The sequence below is a fragment of the Zootoca vivipara genome, chromosome 4 (genome assembly GCF_963506605.1).
Source record: "Zootoca vivipara chromosome 4, rZooViv1.1, whole genome shotgun sequence".
In the NCBI taxonomy this organism is placed as follows: Eukaryota; Metazoa; Chordata; class Lepidosauria; order Squamata; family Lacertidae; genus Zootoca; species Zootoca vivipara.
In genome coordinates this window covers 97,405,966-97,423,188 of record NC_083279.1, presented here as the reverse complement: position 1 = coordinate 97,423,188, position 17,223 = coordinate 97,405,966, and the positions used below count along the sequence as shown (strand labels likewise).

Sequence of the window (17,223 nt, the reverse complement as noted above, 5' to 3'; positions counted from 1 at the left end):
GTATAATTCTGATTGTATGGTTTAGCCCCCCCATATCCCTAAAATGCTTCTTAAAATGGTTTCCTTTTTGCCTCGGCGTCTGTGCACCAAAGGGGGCCAAAGTGTAATAAAAACATTCGAGAGCAAGACAGAATGCCCTGCTAAGCTATCAAGGCCGGATGACTGTCTTGTCTGATGCTAGCAGTCTGACGCAAAGAGCAGGCAAGATAGATAGGAATTCAAGCCCCCACTCGAGGCCGGGTGAGGATGCTACCGGGGCAGCATGAGTCAGCGTGTGTTTATGCACAGGACCGGACACGGATCTTCCTTATATGTACTTGTGACCCCCTTGCGTGCGCACATTTACAGAGGAGGGGGAAAGGAGCCCAAGAAGTGTATAAGAATGTTTGCAAATTTGTGTTTCTTTACTCTTGTCGTGAGCTGATCACCAAGAGTCTCTTAAATTTAAGAATCAAACTCTTTCTCTGAATGGAACTCAACCCCGGTGTCGTTATTGACTGTCTCTGTCCCTGCCTGGGCGCAACTTAAGAACCCTTATCAGCTAATAAGGCTACACCACAAGGAGAACAGCCATACCTATAGTGACGTGGGCAGCCGTGAATGCCAAGGTGGATCTCGTGAGCCAGGCAGGAGCGGCGGCAGAGACCTCTCCAACTCCCACAGGTCCTTGTGATCAGTGGGATCCCCATCTCCTGTCCAGCTTGGGTATAGGAAGTCACAACAATGGTTAAAGGCGGTAACCCTCTCCTAACCCAATCAGAGGCGTAAAGACATTGGAAGAAGGAGGCTTCTTCCAATGCAGGTGTTGGTCACCTGTGAGCAGCAGGTATATATTGGAGGCTTGCAGGAGGGTGAGCCCCCATGGATGAGCATGCTCATGTTCCTTCCAGCCCCCAAACTCTGGCTAATCCAGCCTGCAGTTAGACCTCCTAGACTTCTCCGGTTGTCACTACAGTGAAAGGGTTCTAGATCAGGGTTGAGGAACCTCTAGCCCCAGGCCCTAGGTATGACATCAGGTGTGGGGCAGGTGAAGTCATATCCAGGCCTAAAGGGGGTTTGCAGGCCAGTGTGGTCCAGTGGTTGTAGACGGGGCATGGGAGAACAGGGTTCAAATCCTTGCTCAGCCTTGAAACTCGCCAGAGGACCTTGCCAGTCGCTTGCCCCGTTTTCTCACCAACCTCCCATCTCCCATTTCTCATCCAGGACTTGGAATGTGGGGACTTGCTTTTATACCGAGTCAAACCATTGGGGCACCCAGCTCAGTATTGCCAACTCTGGCTGGCAGCAGGTCTCCAAGGTTTGAGATGGGGGGGGCGCTTTCTTGGCTGTTCAGGTGATGGAAATCAAATCTGGGGGTGCATCCAGAGCAAGTGCTCTGCCACTGAGCTGCTTCGGGGTTTCGGGGCAGAGGACCATACCCTGCTGTTGGTAAACGGTTGGTAATTCTCCTTCCCTCCCACTGGACCAGCAAGATGATTGTAGGGTGGGAGCAAAGCAGCTACACCCTTGTGCAAATTAATTGAAACAAAGCCTGCTTTCTATCTTACTCGTAATCCTGTACTCAAAACAAACACGGAAAGTCAGTTGGTCATTATGGTGTCGGAAGCCTGCAGCCAACAGAAGGAATGATGCGCTCGCCACAATATGTTGAGGTTCTACAAAAGAAAGTTATTCCAGAGCTGGAAAAGAGGTATTCTGATCAGGGCCGTCTTAACCATATCTGGCGCCCTGGTGCCAAGATCCCTCCGGTGCCCCCCCCCCGTGAGTGAGGCGGGCAGGAGGGGCGTGTGGGGAGCTGAGAGGCATGGAGGAGGCATGGAGGAGGCAGCCCCAGGCTCCCGCTCGAAGCTCCAGAGGTGCACGGGGAGCGCGAGCCTGGAGCCGCCGTGCTGCGCCTCTCAGCTGTTCAGGCGGCCCCAGGCCAGCACTCCCCGCGCGCCTCTGGAGAGCTGCCTGAAGCCACTCAACAGCAGAGGCGTGTGGAGGCAGACACCAGCGTTCGGCACCCCTTCCGCGCCCCTGATGGCCAGACGCCCTGGCGCCTACCGCCACCCAGCCCGGGCCTAGGGACGGCCCTGATCCTGATGGTACTGGGATATTGCAGCAGGACCTAGCCCCCTGTCACACATCGAAAGTGGTGAAGAAATTCAGGACAGAGCAGCAAATACAGGTACTTGATTGGGCAGGGAATTCCCCAGACGTAAATCCCATTGAGAATTTGTGGGCTATATGGAAAAGTCGCCTCCATGCTGTAGACTGTATGACTATAGAGAAGCTCATTCAGGCGCTGATTCAAGTGTGGTACAGGGATCTGAAAATCAACAGTGACTGTTCGAAACTAGTACAGTAGACTCTATGCCAAACCGTGTTCAAATGCTGCTTTAAAATAGTGGAGGTCATATCCGTTACTAATGTACGTATATGTGAGTTTTGTACAATAAACTACATTGTTTATTTCAATTAATTTGCACAAGGGTGTAGGAGAACAAGGGGCATCCCTAGCAGCGGGACAAATGTCCCATTTGTGCAATGAGTGGGCCGGGTCGCCATTTAATGTCACCAGCTTTCTACTGAATCGCAACGTATTTCGTCGTCTTCTTTTTTTACAGAGGTTGTTTTCTTGTTGGTTTTGTGTTGTGTAGGAATATTTTGTAAATGGAATAAACAAATAAAGCAGGCCCATTTTCACACAGAGAGGGGTTGTTGATAGATCCTGAGTGCCGGAACTAATGTTGTGTTGCCCCAATTAATTCCCACAGATTGGCTCACAAAGCCCAGACATTTTTTTCCGTTGCAGCTGCTCTTCCCAGCCAATATTTTTTACAAAGGATGGATTGTCCGTTTCTCGAATGGTGCCTGCAGTCTAAACCAGTGTGATTCAGCTGGGCTTCTATTTGAGAGATTTATCACAGGGGTGTTCTTAGAGTGAACACAACTGAGATCAAGCACATGTTTAGCCAAGCAATTGAAATTGCTTAGAAATTGTTTGTGGTAGACCACAAACTTGACATGAGTCAACAGTGTGATGCAGCAGCTAAAAAAACCAATGCAATTCTGGGCTGCATCAATAGGAGTATAGCATCTAGGTCAAGGGAAGTAATAGTACCACTGTATTCTGCTCTGGTCAGACCTCACCTGGAATACTGTGTCCAGTTCAGGGCACCTCAGTTCAAGGATACTGACAAGCTGGAATGTGTCCAGAGGGCAACTAAAATGGTCAAAGGCCTGGAAATAATGCCTTATGAGGAACGGCTTAGGGAGCTGGGTATGTTTAGCCTGGAGAAGAGAAGGTTAAGGGGGGATATGATAGTCATGTTCAAATATATCAAAGGATGTCATATAGAGGAGGGAGAAAGGTTGTTTTCTGCTGCTCCAGAGAAGCGGACACGGAGCAATGGATTCAAACTTCAAGAAAGAAGATTCCATCTAAACATTAGGAAGAACTTCCTGACAGTAAGAGCTGTTCGGCAGTGGAATTTGCTGCCAAGGAGTGTGGTGGAGTCTCCTTCTTTGGAGGTCTTTAAGCAGAGGCTTGACAGGCATATGTCAAGAATGCTTTGATGGTGTTTCCTGCTTGGCAGGGGGTTGGACTGGATGGCCCTTGTGGTCTCTTCCAACTCTATGATTCTATGAAATTCTGCATATATTTTAGTGGTGGTCCTAAGGCATTCCCAGGGTGGACGCATACACCAGCAAATTCAGGCCACAACATTAAATCTGAATTGGCACTTTTAAGCAACGAGCCCACTCCCCCCCCAAAAAAAAATATCAAAGTTTTGTGATAAGGAAAGTATTGGGAAAATGCAAAGGAAATTGTGGGATACCATTTGTTTTGATGAAATGTCATCAACCCCACCCCCCGGAAACAAACTAGGATGAATACTCATTAAATAGACCAGTTCAAACTGCACAAACAAATCAGGAAGAATGCTCAGTAAACAGGTTTGGAAGTATAATGATATCAAAGAGAGATTTGGACTAAAATGTTGACCAATTTTTATGAGGATTTTTTTTTAAAAAAAAATCACAGATCAATGCAGAAATGCAAAGAACTGCATTTTAGTTTGGAAAAGTGAGAAACTGAATATTCTATTACTTTATTTATTCAACTTACGTATTTTTCCGTCTATACAATGCCCCCATGTATAAGACATTGGGGGGGAACTCAGATTTCAGAAAATGGGGGGGATGATGTATCTGTGTATAAGACGCCCCCTAATTTGTGACATTATTTTAAAGGGAAAAAACCCGAGTCTTATACATGGAAAAATACAGTATACACGGCCCTATACCCAGAGGTCTCAGGGTGTTTTGCAACAAGATCACAACATATAAATTCAAACCAAAACCAATAACCTAATAACCCCCCCCCCCAAAAAAAGCCACATTCTAAAAGGCTATTGGATGTCAATAAGATCAGCCAAAGGCCTGGTTAAAAAGGTGTGCAATGAAGACGCCAGACGAACTTCCCTGGGGAGAGCATTCTACAGACAGGGAGCCACTGCAGAGAAGGCCCCGTTCTCATGTTGCCACCCTCCCTACTGACCATTTGCAATACTGTATTAAGCCCTCGCCTGGAGCCACCTTGTGTGGCATCCCAAGGAAATATTCAGTGTAACTCAACACCATCCAATATTCTGCCCTGAGAGGTACCGCTGCTTGATGGTTGAGCCTGGCACGCAAAAGGTTGCAGGCTCGGTCCAAAACACTTTGCGTAGCAGCGCAGTGGGTCTGCCTTAAAAAAAAAAAAGCTTTGGTTCCTCCAGAAACACACACCCAAATCTCCATGCCCTGCTAATCCTCTGGCAGAAATCCTTCATGTTTCAAGGTGGGCTTTAAACATATAAACTTCTCTATTCCTTCAGGCTTATGCAGACAATTGGCAATACATCTACCGGTAGTTAGTTGTTTTCTGGTGTGTGTGTGTGTGTGTGTGTGTACAGGTGAAACTCGGAAAATTAGAATATCGTCAAAAAGTGCATTCATTTCAGTAATGCAACTTTTTATTTTAATTTTAATTTTTACAAATGCTTTCTTTTGGAAATTCCACAGTAATACAACAAATAGTTACAATAATACGAAAATAAACATCGCTATTACATTTCATTAATTACATTTCATTAATTACATTTCATTAATTACATTCCATTTATAATTGACCCGCCTAAAGACAAATAATTACAGTTACAACAAATAAATATCCTGCTTTGCATGTCATGCATCGATCTCATATATTGGTTTCACCTTTTAAGTTGCATTACTGAAATAAATGCACTTTTCGAAGATATTCTAATTTTCCGAGTTTCACCTGTATATGCTCTTGCATTCTATGATTTTATGCAGTGCTTTTTTTCTTTAAAAAAATGTTTAGGGGTACTCCCATTTTCCTACTCCTGTTGAAATACTGCCCCTCAATGAGGCCAAACTTAGATTCACAAAATGTTTAGGGGTTTGCGTACCCCTGCCCCCCCCCCAGAAAAAAACCACACTGGTTTTATGTAAAATTGATGGAAACGGCTCTATTTTATTATTATTGAATAGTGGCAACCCAGCCAGATGGTGGGTATAAATAAAATAATAATAAAACTTTAGTAAATATTAAGTTGTCTTCTTAATTAATTAATTAATTGAATTTGTACACTGCCCTTTATCCAACCATCCCGCGGCAGTGCACAACAGAAAGATACAAAATAGCTTGGTACAAATGCCTTGCACCGATTCGGATCGTTGCTCCATCTTTTTCAGCGTTGTCAATCCTAGCCAGGGCCAGATTTTAGGTTTGATGAGACCCTTTATATGTCCAGCCGGGCCCGTCTTCAGCATACCTGGCGCCCTGGTGCAATGGATCCCCCCGGCACCCCCCAGCCTGGCTCGCGCGGCGGAGACCTGGAAACTACAGCTAATCCAGAATGCGACAGCTAGACTGGTGACTGGGAGCAGCCACCGAGACCACATAACACTGGTCCTGAAAGACCTACATTGGCTCCCAGTACGTTTCCGAGCACAATTCAAAGTGTTGGTGCTGACCTTTAAAGCCCTAAATTTAATGATACAGTCCAGTATACCTGAAGGAGCATCTCCACCCCCATCGTTCTGCCCGGACACTGCGGTCCAGCGCCGAGGGCCTTCTGGCGGTTCCCTCCCTGCGAGAAGCGAGGTTACAGGGAACCAGGCAGAGGGCCTTCTTGGTAGTGACACCTGCCCTGTGGAACGCCCTCCCATCAGATGTCAAAGAGAAAAAGAACTGACTTTTAGAAGACATCTGAAGGCAGCCCTGTTTAGGGAAGCTTTTAATGTTTAATAGATTATTGTATTTAATGTTTTGTTGGAAGCCGCCCAGAGTGGCTGGGGTATAAATGATATATTATTATTATTATTATTATTATTATTATTATTATTATTTCAACAAGGACTATTTCTCCCATGACAAGTTGAGATATTTCCTTGCAAAACAGACCTCCGTTTGCATCTGGTCAATGGAAGATACTTACCGATGAATGCCAGTAGCGCCAGCAAGAGAAGCAGCTTTGGTCCGAACGCTTTCATGATTCTGCATAGATCGGGTGCTAATATTTCTGCCAGCTCCCGTCCACCCGTCCCGGCTGCCTGGACATTTAGCCTTTGGGGCCCCCTCTGCAAAAAGGTGGGCTTTGGCACACACTTTGGCCGCATCGTGACTCAGGCCCGGATTTAGGAATTAGCTACAGCATTGTGTACAGCCTGACCGTATGCATGTTTACTCCAAACTCAATTCTGCTGAATTCATCGGTGCCCACACCCAAGCGGGCAAGCAGAGGTCAGCCATGAAACTTACTAGATGACCCTGCAGCCAGTCGCTGCCACTCAGTTTCACCTACCTCGCAGGGTTGTTGGGAGGATATGGAGAGGGAGACCCAGGCCACCTTGAGCTCCTTGGAGCGGTGGCATACGAAACGTCATAATAAAAACACGAGGGGAACCCCAGGTTGGCAATGTCTGGTTTCAAACACTGCTGTCTGGGCATGCGCGAGCCCTTATTATAGCACAAAGCAGAAATCTAGCAAATCAGCAAAACTGTACTCTATTCACGCTTTTCTCTCCCCTTTTCTGGCCTTGGGCACATCCCATGACCTTCGTTGTAGAAAAGTCTGCTTGCCTTGTCATTGCCAGGCTTATTTGATTCATTAAGAGGGTTCGTCACCATCACCATCATCAATTTATTATTTATACCCTGCCCACCTGGTTAGGTTTCCCCAGCCACTCTGGGCGTCTCCCAACAGAATATTAAAAACATGATAAAACATCAAACATTAAAAAACTTCCCCAAACAGGGCTGCCTTCAGATGTCTTTTATCATTATACATGATAAAGCTTTCTTTAGCACCTCACCCCTTGTTTTTCCTGCAAGACCAATTGCAGTCGTTAACAGTTGTTAACAGTCATCAACAGGTTTACCACTCCTATCAGCCAATCACCCATTCCCACCACCCTTCTGAGTAATAACCCCACCCCCACCCTCTGACTATACATAAGGGTCTGGTGACTTCTTTTTCAGTGTATCTGAAGAAGTGTGCATGCACACGAAAGCTCATACCTATGACAAACTTAGTTGGTCTCTAAGGTGCTACTGGAAGGATTTTTTAAATTTTGTTTTAAAAGTAAGATAGTTGTTTATTTCCTTGACATCTGCTGGGAGGGCGTTCCACAGGGCAGAAGCCACTACCAAGAAGACCCTCTGTCTGGTTCCCTGTAACCTCCCTTCTTGCAGGGAGGGAACCGCCAGAAGACCCTCGGAGCTGGACCTCAGTGTCCGGGCAGAACAATGGGGGTGGAGACGCTCCTTCAGGTATACTGGACTGAGGCCGTTTAGGGCTTTCAAGGTTGGCACCAACACTTTGAATTGTGCTCGGAGGCGTACTGGGAGCCAGTGTAGGTCTTTCAGGACCAGTGTTATATGGTCCCGGCAGCCGTTCCCAGTCACCCATCTAGCTGCCGCAGTCTGGATTAGTTGTAGTTTACATGTCACCTTTAAAGGTAGCCCTACATAGAACACATTGCAGTAGTCCAAGCGGGAGATAACCAGAGCATGCACCACTCTGGGGAGACTGCCTGCGGTCAGAGAGCTATAAAAGAGGAGACTGAGAGGAGATATGATAGCTGTATTTAAATACAGTGGACCCTCAGGTTGCGAACTTTTGGGTTGCGAATGTGGCAAACCCGGAAGTGTATTCTTCTGGGTTTCACGGTGCGCGCATGCGCAGAGGTGCTCTGCGCACCACGCACATGCGCAGAAGTGCTCTATCGCACTGTGCACGTGCACAGAAGCAGCACCTCTGCTTACGGAATTTTCAGGGTGCATACGAACCCCCAAAACGAATTACAGTACATTCATATCCAGAGGGTCCACTGAATCTGAAAAATATTATTATTATCAGAAGCAGTCCAACATTTTAGGAAATATTTGTTTATACTCTAAAAGGCAGCCTAGTAATTCTGATGGTGAGCAGAGATTTAGGGGACAGCGGCGGAATCTTTCACACCTCTGGAAACCCAAAGGCCCCCCCAAAATGCACATACATACATTCATCCCTGGCCTAGCAGATATGCTCTGCTTGTTATGCAAGAGCTTCCCACGAGGGGGCACCATAGGCATTCATGTTCGGATCCCAAGGATAACTGCCTGCAAAGCTCAGGGATTTTTTTGCTGAGAATTTCAGGGCATCGCCTCCATCGTTGGCACACAGGCTTCTGACGGTGTTTACCTCTCAGAAACGTAGAGCAAATGAAAGCAGCTGGCAGGATAGAATCTCCAGCAAGAAATTACTGGGTCAAACCAATGACCTATCAAGTTCTGCTCCTCCTGTTCCGGAGGGTAGGACTCGAACCCATGGCTTCAAGTTACAAGAAAGGAGATTCCAACTAAAAGTTAGGAAGAACTTTCAGATGGTAAGAGCTGTTTGACAGTGGAACGATCTCCCTCCGGAGGTGGTGGGCTCTCCTTCCTTGGAGGTTCTTAAGCAGAGGCTGGATGTCCACCTGTCACGGATGATTCAGCCGAGATTCCTGCCTTGCAGGGGGTTGGACTAGATGACCCTCGGGGTCCCTTCCAACTCCTAAGATTCTATGGTTCTAAGTCCAGAATCCTCTTCCCAAAGTGGCCAACAAGATGCCCCCAAGGGAAACCTGCAAATAGGCTTTGAGCACAACACTCTCCCCTCCTGCGGTCAGGGCCGGATTTAGGTTTGATGAGGCCCTCAGCTACTGAAGGTAATGGGGCCCTTTATATGTCCAAATGGTCGTTGCTTTTTGTGTTGAATAGATGCTATATGGTAATTTATGGACCTAATAGGTATCTAGAACCATCTGCACATAACAAATTATTTATTTTACGAAAGTAATTGTTGAACTGAAATACAATTAAGAAGCATATTAATAGCGAAATACAATTAAGAAGTATATTGGGGGGGGGCAAGAGAGTGGGGCCCTAAGCTATCGTTTGTTTAGCTTATACCACAGAGCCTAGGGCTTGCCGATCAGAAGGTTGGTGGTTTGAATCCCCGCGATGGGGTGAGCTCCCGTTGCTCGGTCCCAGCTCCTGACAACCTAGCAGTTTGAATGCACAAAGTGCAAGTAGATAACTAGGTACCGCTCTGGCAGGAAGGTAAACGGCGTTTCCGTGTGCTGCTCTGGTTCATCAGAAGCGGCTTAGTCCTGCTGGCCACATGACCTGGAAGCTGTACGCCGGCTCCCTCGGCCAATAACGCGAGATGAGCGCCACAACCCCAGAGTCGTCCACGACTGGACCTAATGGTCAGGGGTCCCTTTATCTTTAAATCCGTCACTGCCTGTGGTTTCCAGCAATTGCGATTCAGAAGCATGCACCTTGTACGCCTCCTTCCGGCAAGTGCTGCAGACAAGCTGGTGCCAAATGTCTTGCTCTGCTTTCCCTTGGACCCCATCAGCGAGGCCGAGAGGGGGGTCTTGTCGTCTGGGCAGCCCAGGATCTCCAGACACACGGACCAGGCTGCCTTATCCACCTAGCTCCCTATTTAGGTTCCCAATTAGCTAAGTAGCGCAGAGCCCCTGTTTTTCAAAAGCCAAGCCACGGACCCCCTCCTTTCGGAAATGTTGATATCTCTGTGGTAGTTTTTGTTATGTGAATGGTGCCATGGAGACCTCCTGGGATCCACGGACCACCAATTGGGATCTACCGCTCTACACTGTTGGCAGCAGCATGCAGAATCTAAGGAGCACCTGCTGAATCCATGGCCCAATGTAGTCCAGCATCCCAGTCTCACAGAGCCTGTCGGAAACTGGCAAGGCAGAATTCGAACACGAGCCTTTCCCCCTTGCTGGTGTTTTCCAGAATAGCTCTGTTGGTAGGGCATGAGACTCTTTTAACAACAACAACAACAACAACAACAACAACAACAACAAAGTATAAGTTTTCAAATCTTCAAAAAACAGGAAAAATACAATACAATTAATTAACCGATACACCAAATTATTTCTTGTTACTTTACTACCCTTCCATGGTTTCCTCAAATTATCTCTTACTGCTGCATATTATAATAATTGCAATCGTTCTTCAAACCATTTTATTCTCATAACAATTTTTACTGACGAGCTTACTCCAAACCGACTCACATTTTAACATGTTTACAGTATTATTATTTTTTTAAAAAATAATCTACAAATAGTTTCCAATCCTATTCAAGGATGGCCTCTTCTTGTTCTCTGAAGAGCATGAGACTTCAGGGTCGCGGGTTCGAGCCTCATTTTGGGCGAAAGATTTCTGCCCTGCAGGGGGTTGGACTAGATGATCCTCAGGTTCACCCTTCCAACGCTACAATTTTGCAATTCTCTCAACTGGAATTCAGAAGCATTGCTGCTGCCTCCAGTATTGGCATTATGGCTAGGAACTAGCCATACCCTTCTCCTTCATGATTCCAGGTGGGAGCCTTAAATTCATCAAAGATCAAACCTCCTGCATGCCAAGCCCTGTTTAGGGAAGCTTTATAATATTTGATGAATTATTGTATTCTAATATTTTGCAGGTGGCACTGCGGACTAAACCACTGAGGCTAGGGCTTGCCGATGGGAAGGTCGGCGGTTCGAATCCCCGCGACGGGGTGAGCTCCTGTTGTTCGGTCCCAGCTCCTGTCAACCTAGCAGTTTGAAAGCATGTCAAAGTGCAAGTAGATAAATAGGTACCGCTCCAAGCGGGAACGTAAACGGCGTTTCCGTGCGCTGCTCTGGTTTGGCCAGAAGCGGCTTTGTCATGCTGACCACATGACCCGGAAAAATGCCGGCTCCCTTGGGCAGTAAAGCGAGATGAGCGCCGCAGGGGTCCTGTAAGGGGGTGGGCTTACAGGGAACAGCCACCCCTCATCAACTCCAGTTCTTCCAATGGCGGAGGGGCAGGAGACAGGAAGGAGGAAATGAGCAGAGTGGGGCAGGATTCAGGCAGCGTCCAGGAGCACTGCCTCCAGCCTGTGATACCAGCAAGGGAGGAGGGGCCAGCAGAGGTTTCTAGGGGGAAACATCAGAGGGGTGTCCTTTCAAATTCACCCCGGAACCGAGGTGATCAGCGGCCCACAAACGCAGGGGGCAGAGATTTGGGGTCCCCTAACTACTCTGCTGGGGGAGGAGCCGAAAGGCGCCATTGGGAGAATCTGATGATACTGAGTAGACATGTTTTCATGAAGCTCTTGCACTGTAAATAATATTCACAATAAAAGTCTTAAAGACAAGATGGTTTAGAGCAGGCATCCCCAAACTGCAGCCCTCCAGATGTTTTGGCCTACAACTCCCATGATCCCTAGCTAACAGGACCAGTGGTTGGGGAAGATGGGAATTGTAGTCCAAAACATCTGGAGGGCCAAAGTTTGGGGGTGCCTGGTTTGGAGCGTGGTTGCTCGAGGGTAGCCAGCAACACCCCTGACAGGTCCTTTACCTTTACCTTTCATATTTTGTTGAAACCCACGCAGAGTGACTGGGGAAACCCAGCCAGATGGGCGGGGTATAAATAATAATTTATTATTTTTACCTGCATTATTATTACCTAGAATCATAGAATCACAAGGGTCATCCAGTCCAACCCCCTGCCAAGCAGGAAACACCATCAAAGCATTCTTGACATATGCCTGTCAAGCCTCTGCTTAAAGACCTCCAAAGAAGGAGACTCCACCACACTTCTTGGCAGCAAATTCCACTGTCGAACAGCTCTTACTGTCAGGAAGTTCTTCCTAATGTTTAGGTGGAATCTTCTTTCTTGTAGTTTGAATCCATTGCTCCATGTCTGCTTCTCTGGAGCAGCAGAAAACAACCTTTCTCCCTCCTCTATATGACATCCTTTTATATATTTGAACATGGCTATCATATCACCCCTTAACCTTCTCTTCTCCAGACTAAACATACCCAGCTCCCTAAGCCGTTCCTCATAAGGCATCGTTTCCAGGCCTTTGACCATTTTGGTTGCCCTTCTCTGGACACGTTCCAGCTTGTCTGTATCCTTCTTGAACTGTGGTGCCCAGAACTGGACACAATACTCCAGGTGAGGTCTGACCAGAGCAGAATACAGTGGTACTATTACTTCCCTTGATCTAGATGCTATACTCCTATTGATGCAGCCCAGAATTGCATTGGCTTTTTTAGCTGCTGCATCACCCTGTTGACTCATGTCAAGTTTGTGGTCTACCTGTCTTCTTGTTGTTGTTGTTTTTGTTTTTGTTGTTGTTTTTGTTGTTGTTAAAGCACATTCTCTGCCTCTGAACCAAGGGAGGGCTTCCCCGTCTCCCCTCCCACCCCATTTTCAATCCTGGAGTAGACAGGGAGAGAGACAAATTGCTGAGCAGCCTGCCAGCCAGCCATCCTTGCCAGAGCTTCGCAGAGGCTGGAGAGGGAGAGAAAAACGCACAGCCAGCCTTGGCTTCCAGCGGCTTTTACTGCCTCTTTCCCCATCTGGTTTCCATTCAGCTCATTTCTGCTGCTGCTGCTGCGAGAGAAAGAGAGAGAGATTCAAGTCGGTGCCTTTTTGGCTTTCGCAGCTCAGGGCGAGATTCCAGAGGAGGAGGTGGAGGAGGACCGAGGCGAGGGCGCGCAGCAACAGCGCCAAGGGATGCTGTGGTTGCGCCCATGACACCACCGACGGTCCCTGCTGGCTTCGGGAGAGGGGCTGCTGGGTGGCACTGGGGGAGCCGGGTGGGTGCAGCAGGAGGGGGGAGATTTTGGATCCCAGCCTAGGGGAGAGGAAGGGAGGAAAGGAAGGCGGAGGCGAGCGACAGGGGCATTGTCCAGAAGAGCAAGGCGATGCTGTGGCTCGCAGCGGCGGCTGCAGTGGCTGCTCTCTTGGCCGCTCTCTCGCAGTGTGTCCATGCGGAGACGTACACTTCCATGCTGAGCATCCACCAGGCGCTCAGGACCGAGAGGGAGCTCCTCCGCTTTTTGCACACCTACCTCGAAGAGGAAGCCAAGAGGCTGGAGGACCTCCGGAGGTAAGAGCCGGGGGCTCTGTTGGCGGGGATCAAGCACGGGAGGGTGGAATCGTAGAGCTGGAAGGGACCCCCAAGGGTCGTGTAGTCTGACCCCCTGCAATGCAGAGAATCGCAGCTGGATAATCCCTGCCAGGTATAGAATTATAGGGTTGGAGGGACCTCCGAGTCCATCCCCTGCAATGCAAGGAGAACAGATCCCTCCCTACCAGTTACAGGTAGGTAGCCGTGTTGGTCTGACGTAGTCAAAACAAAATAAAAAAATTCCTTCCAGTAGCACCTTAGAGACCAACTAAGTTTGTCATAGGTATGAGCTTTTGTGTGCATGCACAAGAATCTTCGTATCTGAAGAAGTGTGCATGCACACGAAAGCTCATACCTATGACAAACTTAGTTGGTCTCTAAGGTGCTACTGGAAGGAATTTTTTTTTAGATCCCTACCAGATGGCCTTCCAAACTCTGGTTCAAAAACTCAATTCTGCTGTTAAACAGTTCTTACTACCCTAGTGCTTAGCCAGAATCTCCTTTCTTGTCATTTGAATGAATTGGTTTGGGTCCCACCCACCCTCTGGGGCAGAAGGAAACAAGCTTGCTCCATCCTCCATGGGACAGACAGCCCGTCAAGATATTTAAAAACGGCTGTCATATCCCCTCTCAGTCTCCTCTTTTCCAAGCTAAACATACTCAGCTCCTTCAACCGTTCCTCATACGGCCCAGTTTCCAGATTTCTGCATACCTTCCAGTCAGTCAATATAATAATAATAATAATAATAATAATAATAATAATAATAATAATATATCCCACACATCTAGCTAGGTTTCCCCAGCCACTCTGGGTGGCTCCCAACAGAATATAAAAAAACACACACGATAAAACATCAAACATTAAAAACTTCCCTAAACATGGCTGCCTTCAGATGTCTTCTGAAAGTCAGATAGTTGTTTATTTCCTTCACATCCGACAGGATGGCATTCCACAGGGCGGGCGCCACCACCGAGAAGGCCCTCTGCTTGGTTCCCTGTAACTTTGCTTCTCGCAGGGAGGGAACTGCCAGAAGGCCCTCAGAGCTGGACCTCAGTGTCTGGGCTGAACAATGGGGGTGGAGACGCTCCTCAGGTATACTGGGCTGAGGCCGTTTAGGGCTTTCAAGGTCAGCACCAGCCCTTTGAATTGTGCTCGGAAATGTGGTACCCAGAACTGGGCACAGGACTCCAGGTGTGGTCTGGCCAAGGCAGAACAGAGTGGGACTATTATGTCCCTCGATCTGGACCCTAGACTTCTGTTGATGCAGCCTAGAACAGCATTCGCTTTTGTTGCTGCTGCATCACACTGGGGACTCACATTCGGCTTTTGATCCACCAAGACCCCTAGATCCTGTCCACATGTACTGCTGTCAAGTCGTATCTTTGTGCATCTGGTTACTCCTGCCTAAATGCAGAACCTGACATTTGTCCCTGTTGAAATCCATTTTGCCAGTTTCGTTAGTTTTGTGTTAGTGCTATTCTGGGTGTCTGCTGTGCCCTCCGAACATCCTAGGTTCAATCCCTGCCATCTCTAGTTAAAACGGGAACGGGGAACCTCTGATTCTCCAGCCGTTGGCATACTCCTGTTGGCACCTGCCAGCATGTCCGAAGATCTGGAGAGGGGGAGACAGAGATTTGGAGGAGCAACTGATAAAGACAAAGGAGAATGAATGGAGGTGCAAAAACTATCCCCATTCATCGGCAGTATGAGGGAGCCCGATATTGACTCAAAGCAAATGTTATCCCACAATTCCCAGCACATTTTCTCACTGCTTTCCGGATAACAAAGTCTGGTATTTGGGGATAATAATAATAATAATAATTTATTTATACCCCGCCCTTCCCAGTCAAGACCGGGCTCAGGGCAGCTGACACCAATCAAATTACAATAAAATGTAAAAGAAAGAACAACAATTAATTAGTTACAGGTAGGTAGCCGTGTTGGTCTGAGTCGAAACAAAATAAAAAAATTAAAAAAATTCCTTCGGTAGCACCTTAAAGACCAACTAAGTTTTTATTTTGGTATGAGCTTTCGTGTGCATGCACACTTCTTCAGATACACTTGAAACAGAAGCAACCAGACCCTTATGTATATTCAGAGGGTGGGGGTGGGGTGATGGGAATGGGTGATGGGCTGATAGGAGTGGTAAACCTGTTGATGACTGTTAACGACTGTTAATGACTGCAATTGGTCTTGCGGGGGGGGGGGGAAGCAAGGGCTGAGGTGCTAAGGAAAGCTTGATCATGTATAATGAGATAAGAATCCTATGTCTTTGTTCATTCCAGGTGGCTCCATGGTTTTAAGCTTGCTAATGAGTTGCAATTCATCAACTTCTCTTTCCAGTCTGTTTCTGAATTTAATTTCTGTAATAAAACAGCTGCTTTGAGATCTTGTATAGAATGTCCTGGGAGATTGAAGTGTTCTCCTACTGGTTTCTCTGTCTTGTGGTTCCTGATGTCAGATTTATGTCCATTTATCCTTCATAGCTGCCAAGTTATCCCTTTTTTAAAGGGATTTTCCATTATGCTGAATAGGCTTCCTCGTGAGAAAAGGGAAAACTTGGCAGCTATGTTATCCTTTGGTGTAGGGTTTGGCCTGTTTGTCCAATATAGAGAGCTGAAGGGCACTGTTGGCATTTGATGGCATACACAATGTTAGAAGATGAGCAATTGAATAGTCCTGAGATGGTATGTTTGATGTTGTTGGGGCCAGTAATGGTGTTGTCTGGGTGTATGTGGCAGCAAAGTTGGCATCTGGGTTTATTGCAGGCTCTGGTACCAGTGTCCATGTTAAGTCTGGTGGTTGTATTATTGTGGGTGAGGAGTTGTTTAAGATTGGGTGGCTGTCTGTAGGCAATGAAAGGTCTTCCTCCCAGAGCTTGAGAAAGGGAGCTGTCATTGTTGTATCTGATGAAGTGTGCATGCACATGAAAGCTCATACCAAAATAAAAACTTAGTTGGTCTTTAAGGTGCTACTGAAACAATTAATTAAAATACGAGTTAAAAGACAGTTTCAAATTTAAAATGCATCCTCGTTTTAAAGTAGCCCATAAATCGATAGCTGGTTTGTTGCACAAGAGCTCCAAAACACATTTATTTGAAGGACCTGAATTTGCCAGTATGTGATGGAATCCCACCCGAAACAACAACAGTCTGGAGGCTTCCCAGAAGGCACTCTCCCAACTATTCCTTGCTAGTTGTTTCCTACTTCCATCTTCTATGCCTTCAAATATTGAGGGCACAAGGAGAAGGGGACAACAGAGGACGAGATGGTTGGACAGTGTTCTCGAAGCTACCAACATGAGTTTGACCAAACTGCGGGAGGCGGTGCAAGACAGGAGTGCCTGGCGTGCTATGGTCCATGGGGTCACGAAGAGCCGGACACGACTAAACAACAACATATATTTTTTTAAACCCAGATCCACCGGAACAGGTGCCCAGAATCTGCCGCTTGAGGCAGCCACCTTGCCCAGCTCCACGCCAGAACCAGCCACAAACATGTCACTTTCCAAACAGCCCCTCTTCATTTGAGGTTTTCGCTATGCAGTTTTCTGGGGGTGGGTGTGGAGGGAAATCAACCCTTCTCCACCAAACTTCTGGACGGCAAAATTGGCAAGAGAACATTGCAATTGGAAACAGCATTTTGGCAAATATTCCCATGCCCTTTTGTAGGTGTTGGCTGTGTGTGATAGAAAGTGAACCAGAAGGGCTGGGGTTTTTTTGTTTG

General features: G+C 47.2%; 1 protein-coding gene across 1 annotated transcript in view; it reads left to right on the top strand.

Moving 5' to 3' along the window:
- The first annotated feature begins 13,130 nt into the window (after nucleotides 1–13,130).
- The window catches only part of P4HA3 (prolyl 4-hydroxylase subunit alpha 3), a 41,283-nt gene continuing 37,190 nt past the window's right edge, over nucleotides 13,131–17,223 (top strand). The window contains exon 1 of the mRNA XM_060274043.1: nucleotides 13,131–13,475. Coding sequence (XP_060130026.1) covers nucleotides 13,291–13,475 — 185 coding nt within the window. The 5' untranslated portion in view covers nucleotides 13,131–13,290. The remainder of the gene's footprint in view (nucleotides 13,476–17,223) is intronic.